At 35.8% G+C, this 19,314-nt stretch overlaps 1 protein-coding gene across 5 annotated transcripts in view; it reads right to left on the bottom strand.

Moving 5' to 3' along the window:
• Window positions 1-19,314, bottom strand: part of ERBB4 (erb-b2 receptor tyrosine kinase 4) — a 1,197,143-nt gene that overhangs the window by 180,073 nt on the left and 997,756 nt on the right. For all 5 annotated transcript variants that reach the window (XM_056111671.1, XM_056111669.1, XM_056111672.1 and 2 more), the window contains one exon: window positions 19,062-19,247. In XM_056111671.1, coding sequence (XP_055967646.1) covers window positions 19,062-19,247 — 186 coding nt within the window. The remainder of the gene's footprint in view (window positions 1-19,061; window positions 19,248-19,314) is intronic.

Genomic DNA, 19,314 nt, shown 5'->3' on the forward strand with positions numbered 1-19,314 from the left:
GATTTCCACTGCCTCAGTGATTGAAGAAATGTAGGAATTTATCACTAAATACCTCAGGTTGCTGTGAATTATATCAGAATTATATCATGGACACTTGTAATAGGAAAATAAGCATGGAGAATCTAGTGTTGTCTAAGAAACCATCCAATTAAAACACATGGAAATCTTGACACAATGAGAATTCATATGGACTATAGCATTTATTCTTAATCGAATATTAGAATCAAATCATCCCACTAATATATATATATATATATACATATACATATACATATATATACATATATGTATATATGGGTATGTGTGCTTGTATGTGTGTGTGTCGTTTGTGTGTGCGTATAGTGAGGAGTTCAAGGATTGATACTCAAGTTCAAACTAAGAATCTTATACCCCAAACAAAATACTCACCACCAAGCTACTCCAACTCCTCACATATGTATATTTTAAAATAAAAAGTTGTATAATGACAGAATCATGAGTAGCAATAATAAAGATGACAATTCTAAAAATAACCAAGTCATTCTACTGATACATATAGCCTGTATTATTCTACAGTCTCTATAAAATTATGCTACAGTGTATCTGGCCAGGGTAAATTTTTATACCTAAAATGTTACTTATTTTGATAAGAAGTAAAAAACAGTTCCTTCAATGATCTAGCCTGAAGATATAGAACTAGTTAGGGAAGACTCTGATGAATTTGAGGTCATTGCTGTTCCCTGTTCTTAGTTATACAAGACATATAGTTATATACGCTTCAGAAAGGAAGTGTGTATTGGCTTAGTTGAAGCTAATAGGAGCAAATTGTCCTATGATTCGTGCAATTAGTCGGCTAATCTTGAACATATTATATACATTAATTAAACTTCATATAACATGAAAATATTATAATCAATTTGATTATAACAGCTCTTGTCACAATATATGACAGGCATTTTGTAGTACTTTATTTATCAGTACTACTGAAACTTAGTAAGTCATCTGTTTTATAGTTTAGGGTTTGAAAGTTCTTCCACATAAGCGTTTAACCCAATGCCAGGTGAAACATAAATGCAAGTGTTAGTTGTTTTTGCTATTTTAGGCTTGATCTTACTTTCCACCATTGTTACTGCCATAACATCCTCATTGGCTTATATCAAACTAAGCTATATCAAGACCTCTGGATTAGCATCCATTAAGTTTGTTTGTATATCTTCAGGGATTCTGAAATTCATGGAATGTCCATGAAGGACCCTGATTTGTACATTCTTATTTAGGGATTACCAGAAAATTTTTTCATCCCAGGGTATAAACTGAGTCATACCAGGGGATGTTTTGACTCTGTATTCCAAAACCTTAAAGAAATATGCTTCTGAAAAAGACACCTAAATTTTTCAAGATTCTTGGCAAAAATGTTCTAAATTGTATTTGATCTTTTGTCTTCGAATCCCTTTGATAACTCTTAATATATATTAAGAATAGTATCAAATCTGTAGCACCGTAGCACTGTCCTATTGTTCATTGATTTGCTCGAGCTGGCATCAGTTACATCTCCATTTTGAGACTTGTTGTTACTGTGTTTTTGGCATATCAAATATGCCACTGGGAGTTTGCCAGGCTCTGCCGTGTGGATGGGACACTCTCAGCACCTTGCCGGGCTCTTCGAGAGGGACAGAGTAATCGAACCCGGGTTGGCCTCATGCAAGGTATATGCAAGTCTGCATGCAAGGCAAACACCCTACCCACTGTGTGTGCTATCATCAAATCTAAGGAAAACAAAAATTTCATTTTAAAATATAAAATGTTTCATAATCTCATTATTTAAAAAATAATGAATTTTTAAAAAAATATTTTAAAAATATTTTTAATATTCAAGTTCATCTCAGGCAATTAATTTACAAAGAACCATAACAAAACAGTTTACTTAAACTTTATCTACTACAATTTCTGATAGAGTGGTCTCATGAGTAAAACATTCATGCTAATTACTTGCTTGGGAAGAGCAAAGGGGTTTGGAGTTCTGAACACTGCCATTGAAAGCGAACTAGGAATTTGGTATTGTAATTATACTATTATTCTTGTCAAGGCATGGCACACTGGGATTCACAGGATCCTGAAACTTAAATGTTTCAGGATAGATGAGTGCCATTAATCTTATCCTTTGTTTATTTTGTGATGAGGTAGACACTGAGCTTTAGAAAAGGATCTTAGAAGGCCTGAGAGATAAGTTTACTGGGAAGGGTGCTTGCCTTGCATGCAGTTAACCCAGGTTCAATTGCTGTCACCACATATGGTTCCTGGAGCCCCAGGAGGAGTTATTCCTAAGTGAAAAGCCAGGAGAAAGCCCTGACCACTGTCAGGTGTGCTTTTCAAACAAACAAAAACTAAAAAAGGATTTTATTATAAGATAGTTTTTGACCCACTGCCACACTCACCTCACCTTTTCTTTCCATCACTATGTTTACATGCTATTCATCTCTTACCATAGACTGATAAAAAATAACAAACATCTTCAATAAATGTTTTTGAGTCTATTATATTTATTTGGTGACAAATAACATATACAAAATGTTTACTTCTAATCACAATACCCTCTCTATCCATGATCTCATATATATAAGATCATGCAATAGCACAGCGGTAGGGCAGTAGCACAGCGATAGGACAGTTGCCTTGCCCCAGGCCAGGCCAGTCGACCCTAGTTCAATCCTCTGCCCCTCTCGGCGAGCCCAGCAAGGTACTGAGAGTATCCTGCCCACACGGCAAAGCCTGGAGAGCTACCCGTGACATATCCCCTATGCCAAACACAGTAAAAACAAGTCTCACAATGGAGACATTACTGGGCATGCTTGAGCAAATCGATGAACAATGGGAGGACAGCAGTGGGACAGTGCTACAGTGCTATATATATATATCTATATATCTCTCTCTATATAAATGTAATATATATATTACATTGCATATTATAGACTTTTGGCTACAAAAATCTAGTCTGCATTAAATCATACATTCCTTTAGTATATTTGTATTAAAGTTGTATAAATATTATGTACAAGCCTATATTTATATTGTCTGCACATATATATGTAGCATAAAACACATGAATATTTTATTTCACTGCCTGTGATAAAAAATCTCATTCTAAATTTTTGAACTGACTCAAAAGGTATAAGATTGGAATAAAGCCTAACTGCTTTCTTCTAATTCACTTTTGGTCTGTCTTCATTATTAACCTAATTTTCTTTCCTCTGGCTCCATGCCCTCCTGAGTTTGATTGGGCTATCTCTCTTCTGCAGTCAGTGACCTGCTAAACCACTTTTCCCAGGTAATTAGAAAATATAGAAGTAGAGGAGAGTAGATATTCACACTAAATAATTGTAAGAAAACCCCATACTACATTTTCATGATTGCATCCTTTCTAAATCATATAAATAATCCAAGCCAAATTCCTCTTCTTCAGTGCATCATTCTAGTATACTTTTTGTGAAGAAACATAAGAGGGTCTTCTCTGAAGCAAGACACTGGCAAGTTAAGAGTGCTACATTCAAATGTCCAATTGCAAAACCTTATTCGACGAGTAGGGTTTTTGCCTTGCATGCAGCCTACCTGGTCAACCCAGGATCGATTCCTCTGCCCCCCTCAGAGAGCCTGGCAAGCTACCGAGAGTATCTTACCTGCATGGCAAAGCTTGGTAAGCTACCTATGATGTATTTGATATGCCAAACCTAGTAAAAAGTGTCACCATGGAGACGGTACTGGGCCCAGTCGAGCAAATCGATGAACAAAGGAAGGACAGTGACAATGACAGTGATTATAGTTAAATAAACCGAACAGTGATGAAATTGAGTGAAGGACAAATAACCTCTCTTCTATACTTCTAAAATCCTTGTATAGCTATAATTATTTCAAAATAATTTTTGAAAGAGTGATTAGGGAACAGAGAGAGCTCAGAGGGCTGCAGTGCATAGTCTGCCTGGGTTTCATCTGGGTACCACATGGTCACTAAGCCCTGAGTGAGAAGCAGTAGTCTTTGAGGATCATTGGGTGTAATCCCCCTCCAATAAAAAAGAAACAAACAAAAAGAGCCATTGCATTGGGGAACGAATTGGGCAGGTGTAAAGGAAATGAACCCATGTTTTGCCTCCCATTTATTATGAATTTTTTGTTTTGAGTCAGATTATTGCTCTTCTCATGTCTTGTTTCTCCTATGGGTAACAAAATTCAAGTTCTATCTCACCGAATTACTGTAGAGATCTTTTATCTAAGTGGGGGGAGGGAATTGCATCATTACAAGCCTATATCTGAATATCATGTATATATCTCAGGAGATCCTGTGAGCAGTATTATAACACCTAGCTACCACTACAGTTTTAGAAGCATAAAACTTTGGGGAGAAATAAACTAGATATGCCACTGCTTAGTATTTTTGATTCTACATTTGAGAAAATCACTGTGTTCCTAAAACTTGCTGCAATGCCAAACTTCACATAGTCACAACTAATAGATGCAATTGTGAACACTTTTACACACACAGAAAGAATAATTTGATACATTCAGATTGCATATATTTCACTTCTGTCAAAAAAGTACATTAAAGGAAAATTAAGTTCTTTAGTTTTTGATTGTGTATGGTAGCTAAATAAAATCCTTTGCCTTTTATTGAACGGAGTGACTTACAGGCTGAATTAGAGTTGCTCAGCATGCCATACAAGCCACAGGCAAACCCAAGAAAAAGGGAAACTTGCTATTTTATAGGTTAGACAAGAAACAACCTAAATGACTTCTCTGAGTGAGAAACCATCACATTTCATGTAAACCCCAGGAAATAATTAAAGCTTCAGTGCAGTTCTGGGACCCACATTATGCAAAGTGTCTCTGCACACTTACTTTTTCTCTGATATTCTGGAGATCTTCTATTATCTATCACTATCCCTTATATTTTGATGTCCTTTAAGACAAAGAAAATTTGGCACATAATGAAACATACAGAGTATTTTCAGGAGGGAGATAAAAATTACTCAACTTCAGCCATGAACTTTATTACCAGTTTGGGAGGTTGCAATGTTATTATATGTACCTGTATCAAGACGGAGAAAAAAAATCCTATTGGGAGAAAAGATATTAAAAAAAAAACTTGAAAGGTAAACTAAAACATAGGCTATTGAAATTAAAATAACCCAGGTTCCTCTCATTTCACATCATTTTTTAATTGAAGGAACATTGGGTTATAACATTACATAGGCTATACAACATTATAGATTACCTACTATGATTATATTTCACATTCAAAATTTAGTTTCCATCTTCCATCAAACAACTAACCCATTTGCCTGATTTGATTTCATTTAAACCTGTAATAGTTATTTCATCTAAATTTCAGGTGAGCTTTCCAATGTTTGCAGAGTTGAGTTTACGGTGCCAGTTGGTATCGGTTGATCTAGAAAAGTTATCAGGGTACTAACATGATGTGAGGATTCACTAAGATGCATCGCATTCTTCAATGGAATTTCACTTCCTTCAGTTTACATTTTACCTCTCTCCAACACAGTCAATACATGTGGACTGATTATGCTGAATATCTCCTCTCTCCAGCACAATGTATCATCTTCAAACTGCTCCCAGTGAGAATCCAGGGAATCCTTGGGATTCCAATAAATGTTCTCAGGACTCACTGCTATTATAGTTATGGGTTGGTTTAATTTCAATTTCCAAGTAAGATTTCACTTGACAAAACGATTTCATGGTTTAAAAAAATTTTGAATCACTGAACTAACTTGCCAGGACTCCCTATGGTGCCAAAATTTCAATAACTTTTGATTTAATTTAAAAATATATATATACCCTCTGCTTCCAACAAAGAAACTTTTCTGAACTAGGTACTTTCCAGATAAGGTTTCTTTTGCTTTCTTTTGCATTTGTATATATACCTAGTTACTTTATTGATATATTCATTTGAGTGTATGCTTGTGGTTTAGGGATAATTAGGAAAATTTGTCTGAGCTCTTCAAATATCCTGTGAAGTTCACTTATTTAAATTGGTTTTTGTTTTGTACTGTAGGAACTAATATTCAAATTCTAATCCAGCAGCACCCACAAAATAGGCCTCACTTGGGTTTCATTGTTTGAAAAACAAACATTAGTTTCTCTAACAGTAGAGGCAAGGGTGAAACAAGAAACAAATTGACCTCAAGATTCTGAAGGAAGATGCAAGGGCCATCTCTGGTTCCACTCATCTGCAAAGGGAGTTAACCCCGTTGCCTCCACCAACTTACACACCAGTGCTGCAACAATGTGTAAATAGCTTTTTGTGTAGAAGCATCACAACTAAAGTGGTCATTCTTCATCAATCAAAACTGCCACTGTGTGTATGTGGGGGGGGGGGGGGACGAGGTATGTGTGTATGTGTATGTGTGTGTGTGTGTGTGTATGTGTGTGTGTAAGAAAAGGGGAATGGTGGTGAGGGAGGGTGGATAGAATCACACAAAAAAGACAAAGGCATAAAGATTAGGATCTCCAATCAAAGAGCTAAAATGGAAATTACTAGTGGCAGAGCCAGAGTGTGTGGGTGATGAACTAAGGTGGTGAATCTATGCTGCCACTCTTCTTTTGAGGGTAAAGGGTCACACCCTGAAGTGTTTACTCCTACCCCTGTGCTCAGGAATCACTCCCGGTGGTGCTCAAGATTGAATTTGGGATAGCCACGAGGATGGTGAGCACCCTTCCAGCTCCAGTGTGCCTGCTTTTCTTCTGTTTATGAAGGAAAGAGATCAGCTGGCTCAGGGTAATTAAATACTATGAGAGAAGATTTACAGGAATGTGTGCTCCTAAGTACTAGCGAGTTGCCTCTCGAAGAGCTGGGCAAGCTACCAAGAGTATCTCGCCTGCATGGCAGAGCCTGGCAAGCTCCCGTGGCATATTTGATATGCCAAAAACAGTAACAATAATGAGTCTCATTCCTCTCACCCTGAAAGAGCCTCCAATATGGCAGCATCAGGAAGGACGAGTAAGGAGAGGCTGCTAAAATCTCAAGGCTGGGACAAATGGAGATGTTACTGGTGACCACTCAAATAAATCAATGAACAATGAGATGATAGTGATACAGTGATACAGTGAACTACTGGAGAAGGAGCTTTATGTGAACAAGAGCTCATTTTTTCTGGACAGCATAGGCTAGATCAGCAAAGAAGTAGACAAACCTGGAAAGATGAGTGAGTTCAGTCAAGATCCCAGTTAATCAGCAGGTTGAAAAGCAGGAACTATAAAGACTTACCCTACATGTAAAAACTATAAAATAGGAACATAAATTTTAGAAGCTGTGATGATTTTGCATGGAGACTGAAAAACTCTGATAAATAAGAGTACATTCCATCTACCAATTACAGGGGTTGGAGAATAGAACTCATAACCCCTTTGACCAAGCTGCATGTGCCTCTTCAGTTTCTTCAGTTTCTTGATGGGTAACTCTCAATGTATTAGTAAAATGGAATTTCTGATGACTCTAATAGATGTTCATAAAACTAGAGTAAATTGAGAAAAAACAAACAGTATTATATTTATCAAATATGATGTATCAGACATTATTTTTCTTTTACATATAGTTTTTTTAAAAATTACTTTTGCTCACACACCCTTTGTTTAATTACAGAACTGCCACTGACCTTTTATTTATGCAAAAGGTCAAAACACTTACAAAATGATAGCCTTGTAGTACTACTAGCTGTCATTTTGTTTGTTTGCTTTCTGGCCCATACCTAGTCATGGTGTGGACAGTGTTTAGAATTAAACCTCCAGCATGCAAAGCATGTGTTTTTACCCTTGCAGCTGTCTCTACAGTCCCTGTAATTTATTTAATGTAATATATGTACTTACTGCAATTTATTGAAGAACAGTAGGAGTCAGGCAAGACCCTAAATATTGATACAATTTAGGGGCACGAGTGATAATATGGCATGTAGCCTTGCATATGGCTGACCCAGGTTCAATCCCCCCAATTAGTTCTCAACCCACTAAGAGTGATCCTTCAGCTCAGAGCCAGCAAAAAGCCCTGTGCACCACTGGGTGTGGAAACACTCCAACTGAAAAAAATACATTTTGTTGTCTTCAATAGTTACAATAACTTTACAAGGAAAATATTTTTACTTGTGTCTAGATAAGAAACTTTAGAGAATTTGAAAAAAATTTGCCAACACAGGTAAAGGTAAAGGTAAAGGCCCTCCTGTTGTTCATTGATTTGCTCGAGCGGGCCCAGTAACGTCTCCATTGGAGACTTTGTTGTTACTGTGTTTGGCATATCGAATACGTCGCGGGGAGCTTGCCAGGCTCTGCCGTGCGGGCAAAATTCTCTCAGTAGCTTGCCGGGCTCTCCCAGAGGGGCGGAGGAATCGAACTCGGGTCAGCCATGTTGGCTGCGTGCAAGGCAAACGCCCTACCGCTGTGCTATCGCTGTGGTAGGGTGTTTGCCTTGCACGCAGCCAGCCTGGCAGAGCCGGGTTTGATTCCTCTGCCCCTCTGGGAGAGCCTTGCAAGCCACCAAGAGTATCTTACCCACATGGCAAAGCCTGGCAAGCTACCCATGACGTATTCAATATGCCAAACACAGTAACAACAAGTCTCAAAATAGAGACGTTACTGGGCCCTCTTTGCCAACACAGATATGTTTAGAATTCAAAGTCAGATATAATTTTAAACTTTTTTATCTTTATAATTATAATTGGTCCCTAATAAAGTTTTCCTGTATTTGTGAGTACAACAGTAAAAGAATGAAATGCATAAAAGAATAAATGTGTATAATTTAATAACTATACTCTTCTTAGAAACTTTTCTTAAATTATTAGAAAAGTACAAGTTGCTTCTATTTATTAATTCAAAATCAATAAATATAAATTTTATTAATTTTATGTAGACATAAGCATTCTCATTTGGCAAAAGAGAAAATGACTCTCAAAAGAGAAAAAGTCTCATAACTATGATTTAGATTTCAAGCCAGATTAAACTCTCTGTGGTTGATGCTATTTCTGCTAAACCATATTGCCTTTCCATAGAAGCCACGCCTAAATTAATTTTGGTGATAATAAACATTTTAGACACATTTTATATTATACTACATTATAGTATATTATACTATACCATATTATGACATTATTTTTATTGTATTATGTTATAATAACTTTATTTTCCCAATGGAATCAGAAACTTTGATAGAAATGATACAGCAGCAGTGGAAGGATAGAAGACCAGGTGAATTGACCTGGTCCCTTCAAGTTTTGCCCATAGAAGAGATAGCCTATTACATAGGTAGTCAATTAAAATCAATAATGGAATGGCCAGGGCTTGGGGCTTGCAACATCTAAAAGGAGCCCCCCAGTCTTTCTCTCTCTCTCTCTTTCTCCCTCTCTCTCTCCTCTCTCTCTCTCCACTCTTTTCATTGATGCTCTTTTCTTCAGGCCTCTTGGCACCTCTCTGTCTTCTCACAGGCTGGACAGACTGCCAGATGAGGTAGGAATGGTTCAAAGCCATTGGTACAGGTGACAGGTACAGAGCACAGGGATCTTGATGACACACATATTCCTCTGGCCAGAGACTAAGAAAGTCAGGACAACATGTCAGGGAACCTTAAGGATAGAGTCCAGAGAAGGTACAGGGAGGCATACCAGGAAACAAGATAGAGAGTGACATGGGATTTGGACCTGGCCATCCTCCCCTGGAGGCAAGTAGACCGTATGGAACAGGACTGAGATGTTGTTCACAGGATAGGGCAGTGATGAGTGACATTGTCCACGGGAGGGATCCAAACCCATTAATTTTAACTGTACAGTAAACTCTAACATTGAATCTTCTAAGTTTTGCATGCAAATATTGAATACAATTCTCAAGAACCCAGCAGCCCGTGGTAATGTATCTTCGTGCGAACAGGACTGCTTTGCTGTTATTTCATGCCTCCTTATTCTTTGCATAGTACTTACACATAACTTTATGCATTTTTCAAGCTAAAACAAATGGAGATCTTCTGGTTAAACAAAGACAATAGATATTATTCTCAAGGAACAAATCTCAAGTGTCTAATTAAAACATGGATCGAAGAAATAGACAAATACCCTACAAAATTTTTTCCTCATAAATTTATCTCTTTAGAGGAAAAAACAAACACTGTCTATTCATGAAAGAATCAATGACTGATCCATGACTCAGAGTTAAGCATTTTATCCTTGGGAATCTTGGCATCATGACCCAGGGAAAGTCACTATAGGTATTCTGGAAAAAACTTTGCCATGAGTCATTTCATGCCATTGAATTACTTTCTAAAGACCTATTGAAAATTCATGAGAATACATAATGTATCCAAAATTAAATAAAGGAAGTAAAAATGATAAATATTAAGAGACCTCATATCCTGTATTCCCCCAGAGGTGGTTATGTGACTAGAAAAAATTATTTATCTACTCTTGTGTAAATTGTGAAATATCATTAATAGAATGCCACTAATAGCATTGCTTCTAATTTCATGTTTCTCATTTCTTCTATGTTTATAAAATATTATTTTATGTTAAAATACTCTCAAAGAAATTATTTAATTGATAATTTAATTTTCTAGGAAGCATTAAACACCATTGTGCTATTATATGCAATATAAGAAAAAATTATATTTTGGGGAGTGCATATAGTGTTCTGTCTCTTCTCAATATTGCCTACAATATGCAATTTGTGCAGATTTACCTAGAAGGTCACATCTACAATAATAGAATCTATTGTTTTCCAGATTTGTCTATAGAAACTCAAGACATTTCAGTACCCAGTTCATGTATTTAACTATCACTGGGCATTCAAACATTTAGGTTTGAATCTAATGCTACTTGTGCAGAAGGAAAGAGTTGATTCAAATGTAAATTTGAAAGTTTTTGTCACACCAGGTAGTAATAGCTAGAGAAAAATGAAGAAAACAGAAAACAAGATAAATGAACAAAGGTGCAGGAAAATTTATCCAGAAGAGGAATGCATTCCTCAGCACAGATTGTTGTCTATCCAATCCTGCATACAATGATGAGTAATTGATAGAGGTTCTCCCATTACCCACCACTCTGCTACAGATTTACAGAAATCTCCCAATGACCACACACACACACACACACACACACACACACACACACACACAAACACACACACACACCACACAAGGTTTCACAACTTACATCAGCTTTAATCATACATGTGACACGGACAAATAACTTGTGTGTGGGGGGGGTAGGGGCGTAGGGGATGAAATAGAGTAAAATAAAAATAAAATAATTGAAAAAAACCACCACATTGACTTAAATCAGCCTAACTGTAAGAAGATTTTTAGAAAATATTAATGCTAAATCAATCTGCAAAAATATAGTTTTATGTAGAATTTAAATTATTTTGGTTAAGCATACTGGCTCTTAATCCCTTAAGTTATAAAGTGATTTTGGTGCTGGCAATTAAACCCATGTCCACTATATGCAAAGCATGTACTCAGGAAATTGAGCTATTCCTCTGACTTTAATAGAATCTTTCTTTCTTTTCTTTCTTTCTTTCTTTCTTTCTTTCTTTCTTTCTTTCTTTCTTTCTGTTTAGCAACACCTCATTCTCAAGACTGACTCGTGGCACTATCTTCAGAAATCTCTCCGGCAGTGCTCAGGGGACTATATGTAGTGCTAGAGATTGGACCCAGGTCAGCTATATGCAAGGAAAGTGTCATATCTTTTAAGAAACTATCTCTCCAGCTAGTTTATGATTTAGTAAGGCAATATAGCATTTGAAGAGTACAACTGACCACTAACAAACATTTTGAGTCTTCTTTTAACTAGTTTTAATAGTGAACTACTGTAAAACAAGTCTCTATATCTCACATCTAAATTAAACTGAAATTTAATTAGAGATGCAGAAAAAAATCTCATAATAGAATAAAATATGCCAGGAAAGGGTGATTTCAAGTTTTTAAAAATAATAGTCTATACTGTTAGGTTTCACAAATAACAAGAAAAAATAACAGGAGAGTCTATATTCATTTTATAGGCCTCATAAATAAACAATAACAACTAAAAATCTTCACATAATATTTTCCTTAGAAAGGAGACAAGAACTAAAATTTGTGCAATGATAGGAAGTCAAACCAATATTAACCTTTTCTTGCTTGAGATTGAAAGTTAAAATGTTCTCTTCGCACCACTTCAGTAATGGACCATTTATCTTATTTAAAGAATCACCCCTGACCTCAACTTTTTTCAGTTCACTTGGTGGTTTCATGTGTTTAATATCACAAATAATCCAATTTTCTCAAAGGAAAATTATATGTTGCATAATTTTCAGCATATGCATATGAAGAACATCATTTTAGAAAGCTTTTTAAGAAATTATATGAGGATGGGAGTTCCAAGTTCTTTCTTCTAAATGTAAGAAATAGTATGTAATAAAAATGAGGCCAGATCCTCCAACTCCCCAGCAGAGTTTAAGAACAAATGGTAAACTTTTATAATAAGCTTTTAAAATTTGGCATTTTATAAATGGCAATACAAGTATTTTGATTATTTAGCTTTTTAAAATATATATCTAAATATAAAGTATATATCAGAAAATAGTATACTTTATACCTTCATGCTTTATACTAATAACATACCAAGCAAATTACAAATGTTAATTCATTCTTATAATTCCTCTATAAAGGAAATAAAATACTAGCTTGATTTTCAGGGTGAATAGAGAGATTAACATGTACATCTATAGTCAAATGATTAATTGTGGATCTCAGATTCAAGCTCAAGAATCTTGGTCCAAAGTCCATGTCTTTAACAATAACTTGGAGCTAGACCACACATGTTAATTTCTTAAATATCTAATGATTGGTGTCTATACACATAATAACTCACAGAACATTTCAGAGCTTGTTTTATCATGATATTTTGTAAATAGAACTTATTAAAAATAAATCCCTCATGATTGTAATAGTAACTAGTACTTTTTACTAAAAAATCAGGTACAGATACTGACAAAAATATAATTAAAATTCTCACACACTATTATTCTTGGTAGACTACTTTATGATGCTCAATGATAAGCATCATTTAAACACTATGTGTAAAATATGTATTTCTCACCACTCTTAAAATTCAGAAGCTATTGGAGAAAAGCAAGTGAGCTATACTACAAGGATATGTATTTGTTTGGAGAGGATTATCCAGATTGTATAAAATATGGCTCAGCTGTCAGTTTTACAAGTTATAAAAGCCGGGTTTTCTATCCTACTGCTATATTCTTTAGGACATAAATTCATTTATTTTCTCATCAATAAAATGAAATAATATTGAACCGCATCAGGGCAATACCTAGATCTTCTCAGGGCATGATATATGTATATGGAGTCTCAGGAATGACGAAGTAACATAAAATGCCTAGAATTTTAACTAGATATCAAGTGTTTAAAGATGTGCACTAACCATATGAACTCAATTACTATCATTCACCATGAACTCCCATACACTTTTCAGAATCTGCTAAATTATTTTATAAACTTATTAAAACTATCAGAGAAAGAATTCTTACCATTATGTTCTATTTTATATTCATAAAGCACCAGAGAGGCATATGGTATTATATGAACATTAAATAATATGTTCTGCTCTGCTTACCTAATTAATTCAAGTTCCAAATGTAACATATGTAGAGCATCTATGCGGCATATAAGAAGCAAATGATTTTAGCATTTAAATTTTTTTCCTATAATATAAAATTTTGTAGAATAATCTTCCAGTGTGATAATAAAGAAAAAAAAACTTGGGATGTAGAAAACATTTAAAAAATATTTCCTTGTAGTACAAATAATTTTTAAACATAAATTCACGATTTTACCATTTTTTAGAGAGTCAGTCTATTAAACTTACTTAAAATTTCTCCGTTTCATTATCTGTGAGTTGGACATAATAATGACATTTGCCTCAGTGGTGTGTGATAATAGAAATTTACTTAGAGTAGTGTATTCACAGAATAAGGGCTTGATTTTAGCTATAATTGTTTTTCTTCACACTTTTTGTCTCCCTTTAAGTATAACACTTACATCACCTGCCATTTTGAAAACATTACCCTCTCCTCTCAGCTTTGTCAACAAAAGAAAGAATACAGTGAACATAAAGGCAAACATGCAGCAGTTAGGATTTTTCACTTTCACAATCTTTCTAGGTGAGAATTAGAGACAAAGTAAAAGAAACCTTTAAATGCTTTAAATGATTGAAACCATTATTTCTAAACTCTTATTTAATCAGACCACATTACTCATATTTTACAGACATTTCTAAAAACTGTCTCTTGATTTGTTTTTGTTTGTTTAACTTTGTTGCCTTACAAACTATGTTCAGTTCTTACTCCTGGCTCTGTGCTCAGGGATCATGCCTAGAATTCCTCAGGGGACTGTATGTTGTGTTGGGGATCCAACTGGGTCAGTTGCAAGCAAGGACGGTGCCCTTCACCCCCAAAGTCTCTCTCCAGCCCAACAGGTCCTGTTTGAAGTCTCCTTGTGTCTGACTAATATGAGAAGATGCTTCTTAAACACCATGTTCTAGAAGCAATCCAGGCTCCTTAAATGAGCTCCCCTATAGTCTGTGAAATCACCCCGAGGAACTATGCTCATGCATTTAGTGACTTGAAACAGCACAAATCTGCTTTTATACAACTCTGGGTACTGGAATTTCAAACCTACTCACTGGATTCAAACCAATGTGCCAGCAGGCAGGCATTCTTCTGAACATTCTAAGGGTGAATCATTTTCCTTGCCTGTTTGTTTCTAGAAATAGACTACATTCTTCCACTTCAGAACTCTCCCTCCATCTTCAGTATGTACCAATCCTGATGTTGTCTCTATTATTCAGTTCTTTTCTATCTCCTACTTATAAACACCTTTGTGATTATCTTAAGTTTATCAGAATAATTCACTATATAATCTCTCAATATCTTTCAATTAGTCAAATTTACACAGTCCCCTTACCATACAAAATGATATATTCACAGACTTTGGGGATAAGGCAAGATGGTTTCAAAGGCAGGTAATGGATTTTCAACCTGCTCTGTGAAGATTCAGTCCTATATGTTGTGCAGATAAGAAGCATATAACACTTATTGTCGCTGTTAACACCATGAGAAACAAAAACATAGAGATGTGGAGGAATTTATTTAAATTAACTTCCCCCTAAATGGGCAGAAATATCAGATACAGATTCTTCTGACCTTAGCTCTGTCTGTTTCTACTATACTATTCTGTCAGAAACAGAAGGAAGAATCCCCACCTAAAGACTAGATTTAAATGTTTCCTTATGAACTAGAAATTTATAAACTATTTTAAAACGGCTATTATATGAGAAAAAAACATTTTAGGCTAAATAACTTTGTAGTCATCTTTAAAAAAGTGTAAATGGGGATGGGAATGTAAATTGGGTAAAAAGAAAGAGTAAAGTGTATGGTTAGGATAGATAAACAATTAAGTGATAACATAGCATCATCATGATGTGATTTCATCATGAGGTTCACCTAAAATATATATGTTATAGTACAATGCTACTTTACTCACACATACAAATATGTGATTTGAGGGCCACACCTGGCTTTGCTCAGAGTTTATTCCTGGCTCTGTTCTCAGGGATCTCTCCTTGAAGGCTCAAGGGATCTTATAAATAGTGCCGGGGGTTGAACCTGATTAGCTGCATGTGGCTGAATTAAAGGCAATTTCTCTACCTTCTGTACTATAATTCCAGAACCAATAAAATAATTTTTTAATTGGTCAGACTCATTTAGTTATTTTTTTTATGTAGGAGTACTGCTATATATTCAGCCACTAATTAGCTGATTGAATTGTGAATGAACTCCACCTTACTTTTTATTTTCATTTTTTATAATTTTATTTATTGAATCACCATGAGAGCAGTTACAAAGTTTTCGGGTCTAAGTCTCGGTCATACAATGAAACACCCATACCTTCACCAGTGGCCATTCTCCACCCCCAACAACCCCAGTATACCCCCATCCTACACCCTCCCCCTACCTGTGGGGCAGATGATTTCCACATTACTCTCTCTCTACTTTGATCACAATCAATACTTTGACAGCAGACCCACCATTATTATGAGATTTTACCCCAACACTCAGATCTGCTGAGAAGGCAACAGTAGACATTTTTTTTTCTATTGCTGGTTATAAATAACATATGATGCCACGTGGCTGCAGTAGTGGCAGTGCGATTTTGAAATTCCAAAATTTTAACACTTAAATATGAAGGGATTTTTGCCAAACCTGCTGGGTTCCGAGATTTGATCCTGAGTCTCTGGGATCATGGCCATTAAGCAGCTTGATCAGGAGCCAGAAAGGCTATTCGTGGGCAATCACTTGGGATCTCTTTGGGGTGGGGAGGACAGGCCCGGTTCCACCCCCATCCCATGAGATGCAACATGTCTCGTCACTGCTGGCCCAAACCTGACTGTCCAATGCCTCTGTAGGATGATGGCCAGCGAGCTGCCAGGGGGAAGCAGGTGGAGGGACACCACCCTTTCCCCCGTGGGGTGGCCCAGAGACAGTAACCTACTGCGTGGTCTGGACATATTTCTGCCAAAAGCTGCTGGGTTTCAAGATTTGTTTCTGAGTCTCTGGGATCATGGCCATTAAGCAGCTTGATCAGGAGCCAGAGAGGCCGCTCGTGGGCGATGACTTGGGGTCTCGTTGGGGTGGGGAGGAACGGGCCAGTTCCACCCCCATCCCGTGAGGCCCAACATATCTCGTCACTGCGGGCCCAAGTCTGACTGTCCAATGGCCTGTGGATGATGATGGCCACTGAGCCACCAAGGGGGAGCAGGTGGAGGGACAGCACCCTTTCCCCCCTGGGGTGGCCCAGCGACAGTAACCTACTGTGGGGTCCGGATGTATTTCTGCCAAAAGCCACTGTGTTTCGAGATTTGTTTTTGAGACTCATTTAGTTCTTACTCTCTTATCTGTTCAGATACTGAAATAACTGTGAATCCTAAATCTATAACTACAGGTCCAAACAAATTCAACAATCCTATAAACACTTTTCTTTCATATTGACAAAACTCAGTTTTTTTTTTTATATCTGGAATTAAACTTACCATTTTCACTTATAGTTATGTTGAATCTCAGTCCTTCTCTAACTCAGAAGTGCAACTGTAGATAACTCTCCTATAGATAATCAAAATACATGGCACCTTTTCAAAAGTAAACATTAATCCTACTCACTTTTCTTTTTCTTTTTTTTTTCTTTTTGGGTCACACCTGGCAATGCACAGGGGTTACTCCTGGCTCTGCACTCAGGATTACTCCTGGTGGTGTTCAGGGGACCATATGGGATGCTTGGAATTGAACCTGGGTCGGCTGTGTGCAAGACAAATGCCCTACTTGCTGTGCTACTGCTCCAGCCCCTCTACTCACTTTTTTTTATCTCATTATTCCCAACTTTTTAACTGCTAAATTTATTTCCATTCTTAGATTTCCTTGATCACATCCTTAAATATTAAATAGAAAAATATCTTAATAACATAAATTGTGGTAGTGGTATTTCAATTTCTTTATAGTACCTAAAACTTCATTTTTTATAAAGCCCACAGATGTCCTATGACATAGAATTACCAATAGATGCCTTTCATAGGACATTTGTGTGTTTATTTGTCTGGATTACTATTAAGTCTCCTTCACTCATAAAATTGCCCTACTTGAATTATGAATTACACAGTCATTGTATTTCTAGGACTCAATATAATAAATCCTCTGCCTAAAATAATATTTTCACAGGCCTGTCCTAGAACCACCCATGTAATAACTTTTATCAAGAATGTGAATAACAGCATTTAATACTATACCTAATCATTTCATTTGTTAAATATTTGTTGATGGCATTATGATAAGCAGAGAGCCAAGCTCTTGAGCATATGTTTAACTTCTAAACATTTTAGTCATCATAGTACCCAGCACATGCTAAGCATACACAAATATTTTTCTGAAGGATTAGGAACTAAGTGAATTTTCCATACAATTTTTTCATATGTCAACATATTTAAATAATGAAAATGTGTTCAAGATATTAGTGACCAAATCTAAGATAGGGTAGAAGAAACTACTTTTGTTTGCAGGAAACTGGTTGACTAGAGAAGGTTCCATGAGGGAAGGAAGTCCAATCAGTGTTGATGGATGAAAATGATCATGTCATATGACTCATGAAATGATGACAAAAAAATTTCTAAGCTAAGGAAATGGCAGTTGCAAAGACAAGAAGAGTTTAAAACGTGTGATTATTCAGGAACTCAAAGGAGTTTCTAATATTAGAGTGCATAGTCCTGCATATATTACATATTAATACCATGAATCCCTAAGGACAAAACCTAAATTATGGTGAACACTGCAGGAAATGCAGAGAGGAGCTAAGAAATGTGAAACTTAGTTTTGTTTTCATTTAGTGTGCTAGGAAGACTTGAGAATTTATATGGAATATTTTGCTGCACTTATAAATTATAGAAATTCTTTCCTAGACAGGTAAATCAGTTTTTGAAGGGTTTATATTTCCAGCTTTATTACCATAAAGAATACTCTCAATTGGAGTTTATCGTACAATATTCACAAAAGTATGATATATGATCCACAGGCATCTATTTAAGATGTAAGATTTATAAAACTAAACTAAGTTTTTGCTTAAATATTTTTATTGTATTTTAAATATATAAAATTATATTTTAAAAATATACTTTATCCAATTATAATAGTTTGTTTAGAGCTAACAAATTAACATGTATACATATGGATTATATTAATGCAAAGATGAGTTTATACTGAATTCATGGGCTTAGAACTCATTTCTGTGGTAAATAATGGTAAACTAATGATTTAAAAATAATCTAGGTCTAATTATTCAGAAGAAAAACATTTTCAAGATAATTCTGATATAGGTAATTATAAATGGTTTCTTTGAAATAGAAAAGTATATCATAAGCTTTGAACTTCCATGCTCAAAGATGAATAATCTCCAACAATTCAAATATTTAAACTTATGTGTAAATTTGAAGAATAATTTGATGGGCACTTACCTTAGCTATCTGGACACACCAATTAAGCAGCAATTGTGATCCAATGTTATCCTTGTGTTCGTGGACATAATCCAATAGGCAACCGTGTGGCATTAGCTGTGTAACCAGCTGTATGGTTGGGCTCAGACACACACCTAACAACCGGACTAAGTGCGGATGGTCCATACTAGCCATGATCAGTGCTTCCTATAAAAAATATAATCAAATATATGATGTATAAAAAGATGTCATTTTAACTCAAAGTTTCTTAATA

The sequence above is a fragment of the Sorex fumeus genome, unplaced genomic scaffold, assembly GCF_029834395.1.
Source record: "Sorex fumeus unplaced genomic scaffold, SorFum_2.1 ptg000014l, whole genome shotgun sequence".
NCBI lineage: Eukaryota > Metazoa > Chordata > Mammalia > Eulipotyphla > Soricidae > Sorex > Sorex fumeus.